Genomic DNA, 3,741 nt, shown 5'->3' with positions numbered 1-3,741 from the left:
AGAATACAATGGTGCTTTGTTTTTATTTATTAAACAATTAAATCTATCATCTTTGGTTGGTAAGGAGTCAGCTCCTGAACAAAGCTGAGACAACACAGTTGAAATGGTGTTAACACACTGGAACATACTACAGCATATACATAGTGGACAACAATCTCATTTGCTCAATCTTGCCTGCTCATCTTCTGCTAGAATTAACCCTCAAATTTTAAACTAGGTCTACCTTAAAAAGCTTCAATTACATTGTATGTGCTCAATTCCCCCACAGTGCTGTATCAATAAGTAAAACTGCCCAATAATAAATGACAATCCCAACAGACAAGGTCAAATGGAAGTGCAAGAGTGGCTGGGAAATAGAAGATGCAACTTTTACATCCTCGAGACAACTCAGTGCTTTAATTGCTGATTGATAACACTTCAATGTATGGAAAGGTGGCAGCCAATTTGGGCTCAGCAAAATCCTTAAAACAATGATAGAGTGCAACCAGATCATTTGTTCAGTGCAATCAGATGTGTGCAAAAAAAAAACTCCAATGAGAACTCCCATGTTTCTCTTCTAAATGATACCACGTGTTCGACCCAAAAAGGACAGATAGAACTGTTGACCATTGTACCCAAAAGACCCCTGCACCCTTCGTTAACTGCCTTCCCTCAGTATTGTTCTGGGAGCCTCAGCTCCTGACCCTCTCTAATGGAATTTGAATCCAAGGCTAAAATTCTAAATAGGCAAGAGGTTTGCATATGTGCAACATCTTATAAAGATCTCCCAAAAGACAGTCATTCTGACCTGCAACAAATGTTGCTAATACAGCTGCAAATTTGCACACAATGGGACTTCACTAACAGTAATGATATGATCGATCAATTTTTGTTTTTCAACTCAGGGAGGCTCCCCAGTCTAACAGGGTCTTTGACAGCCATCTAAGCAATTTAACCAACATTAATGAAGCAATACTCAGTCAATTAGGAGGCAGCATCAGGCTGAGGTTACGCGTTCAAGAGTTGAAACCACAACTAAACCAAACTGATTCAGTGATATGAATAAATGAAAAATAAAACAAGGATCACTGGCTGTTAATAAATTACTCAGAAATGAAATGGAGTCATCCTTCTGTGGTCATAATGGAACTCCTCAACATGGTCATATAATTCAAGGGACATCAGAAGAAAACTCTGGAAATACTCCGGTCAAAGGGGGAGGGGGAGATACAGGCAACCACTGTTTCAGGCTGTTAATCATTCATCAGAAAGCTGGAGAAACCAAAAATGGGCTCATTTACAGGCAGAGATGTCGATCTCCTTCAACTTCACACATTCAAGACTGTCCAGGAACAGGAAAAAACTTTGAGAGATAAAAGGCCACTGAACTTACAGGTCAAATACACTCCCTTCAAATGTCACCCGAATCACTGAGTGTCTTTAGTGTGTCCTATTTATCTCGGGTTCCTGACAGGTACAGTAACTTGCCTTTGCACAGGATTCATTTTCCAATCCAAAGCATCACACAGTACTGAGATTGCAGTTGGATGGGGGAATAGGAGGGAGCAGAATTCAGATGCAGCGGGGCAAGCTTACCCACTCCTGCAGCTGGTGCTGTAGCAAAAGCAATCAAGGGGGAAACGCAGCATTCCATACCCTAGTACCACTCTGCCCCAGCGCTGCATTGGATCCCATCGAATTTTTTTAATCTGCAAAATTGGGTGATTGCAAAGGTGGGGGGGGAGAACACCATGAGCAGACTCTTCAACACATTCCAGGCAAACTAACAGCCTGAGGAACAGAACGAACCTAATACTTTTGATATGGTAATCTGGACAGCTAGAAGCATGCCCCCAACAACAAAGAAAAGCAACCCAGTGAAGCCTTACTCTATTAGAGTTCGCAACCATTAGGACGGAAATTAAAATTATAAGGCGTAATGTACAATGGTCTTACTATCTTACACATTCCTCACCTGACAGTACATACTCTCCAGGCAACCTAACATTGCATAGATCTGCATTCTCGCTACCATTTTATGTACAGTGCAAAAGCAGTTCATAGGGAGCGAAAGGGAGGGGTGCGAGCGGGTGGGCTTTCCAATTGCATCAAAACATGAGATGACCGAAGCAGCCTGGATGGGTACAAAGTGCAGCAACTGCCAGCGGGCTAGCCCAGCAAGCTTAGCACATGTTTGTTCCTGACGGTGTAAAACCCTGTCCCACTCTGCCCAACGCCATGGCACTCTCAGCAGTGCTTTTCCACCACTTTGCCAGCAGACTGAGCAAGTAGCAGGTTCAATGCCGGTCGGTGTTCTTCCAGTCCGAGGGCAACCAGGGCCCCAACAAGCAGCGTCTTCACCTTGGCAACTGGGGGCTGGGTCGGCATCATCTGTGGGCACAGAGAAAGTGGGGGCGGACATCAATGAAAATAGATCACATCAGCGTCATGGTTAGCAAAGTCATTCAGAGTCCACAGAAGCAGGCCATTTGGTCCTGTCCCTGTAACCCCACATTTCTCATGGTGAACCCACCTCGCCTGCACGATGGCACAGTGGCTAGCACTGCTACCTCACAGCGCCAGAGACCCGGGTTCAATTCCCGCCTCAGGCAACTGTCTGTGTGGAGTTTGCACGTTCTCCCAGTGTCTGTGTGGGTTTCCTCTGTGGGAGGAAACTGGAGCACCCAGTCCAAAACGCGCAGGTTAGGTGAATTAGCCATGCTAAATTGCCTGTAGTGTTAGTTGAAGGGGTAGATCTAGGGGAATGGGTCTGGGTGGGTTGCTGTTCGGAGGGTTGGTGAAGACTTGTTGGGCTGAAGGGCCTGTTTCCACACTAAGTAATCCCTGAACACTATGGGGTGATTTGGAATGGTCACCTAACCTGTACATCTTTAGTCAGTCACAGAGGAAACTCACAGAGACAAAAATGTGCAAACTCCGCATAGACAGTTGCCCGAGTTTGGAACTGAACCCAGATCCTATTGCGGTGAGGCAGCCACTGTGTCGCCCCAAAGAACTATCTAGGAGAAAGTGAGGACTGCAGATGCTGGAGATCAGAGCTGAAAAATGTGTTGCTGGAAAAGCACAGCAGGTCAGGCAGCATCCAAGGAGCAGGAGAATCGACGTTTCGGGCATAAGCCCTTCTTCAGGAATGAGGAAGGTGTGCCAAGCAGTCTAAGATGAAAGGTAGGGGGAGGGGCGCTGGGAATACGATAGCTGGAAGGAGGTGAAGGTGAGGGTGATAGGCCAGAGAGTGGTTGGGGGCAGAGAGGTCAGGAAGAAGATTGTAGTCAAGAGGGCAGACTGAGATAAGGTGGGGGGAGGGGAAATGAGGAAGCTTGAGAAATCTGCATTCGTCCCTTGTGGTTGAAGGATTCCTAGGCGGAAGATGAGGCGCTCTTCCTCCAAGCGTCGTGTGGTCAGGGTCTGGCGATGGAGGAGGCCAAGGACCTGCATGTCCTTGGCGGAGTGGAAGGGGGAGTTAAAGTGACCGACCGACTCCCACAGCTACCGAGATTACACCTCCTCCCACCCTGCCCCTTGTAAAAACGCCATCCCATATTCCCAATTCCTTCGCCTCCGCCGCATCTGCTCCCAGGAGGACCAATTCCACTACCGAACAACCCAAATGGCCTCCTTCTTCAAAGGCTGCAATTTCCCCTCCAACATGATCGACGATGCTCTACACTGCATCTCCTCCACTTCCCGCTCCTCCGCCCGTGAACCCCGCCCCTCCAATCGCCACCAGGACAGAACCCCACT

At 47.3% G+C, this 3,741-nt stretch overlaps 1 protein-coding gene across 4 annotated transcripts in view; it reads right to left on the bottom strand.

Annotated features, from left to right (window-relative positions):
- Positions 1-1,494: 1,494 nt before the first annotated feature.
- c37h6orf136 (chromosome 37 C6orf136 homolog) overlaps positions 1,495-3,741 on the bottom strand; it is a 25,305-nt gene continuing 23,058 nt past the window's right edge. For all 4 annotated transcript variants that reach the window (XM_043678029.1, XM_043678032.1, XM_043678033.1 and 1 more), the window contains exon 7: positions 1,495-2,370. In XM_043678029.1, coding sequence (XP_043533964.1) covers positions 2,227-2,370 — 144 coding nt within the window. In that variant the 3' untranslated portion in view covers positions 1,495-2,226. The remainder of the gene's footprint in view (positions 2,371-3,741) is intronic.

The sequence above is a fragment of the Chiloscyllium plagiosum genome, chromosome 37 (assembly GCF_004010195.1).
Source record: "Chiloscyllium plagiosum isolate BGI_BamShark_2017 chromosome 37, ASM401019v2, whole genome shotgun sequence".
NCBI lineage: Eukaryota > Metazoa > Chordata > Chondrichthyes > Orectolobiformes > Hemiscylliidae > Chiloscyllium > Chiloscyllium plagiosum.
Note: the sequence above shows the minus strand (reverse complement) of the source record. Positions and strands in the feature narration are given on the sequence as shown.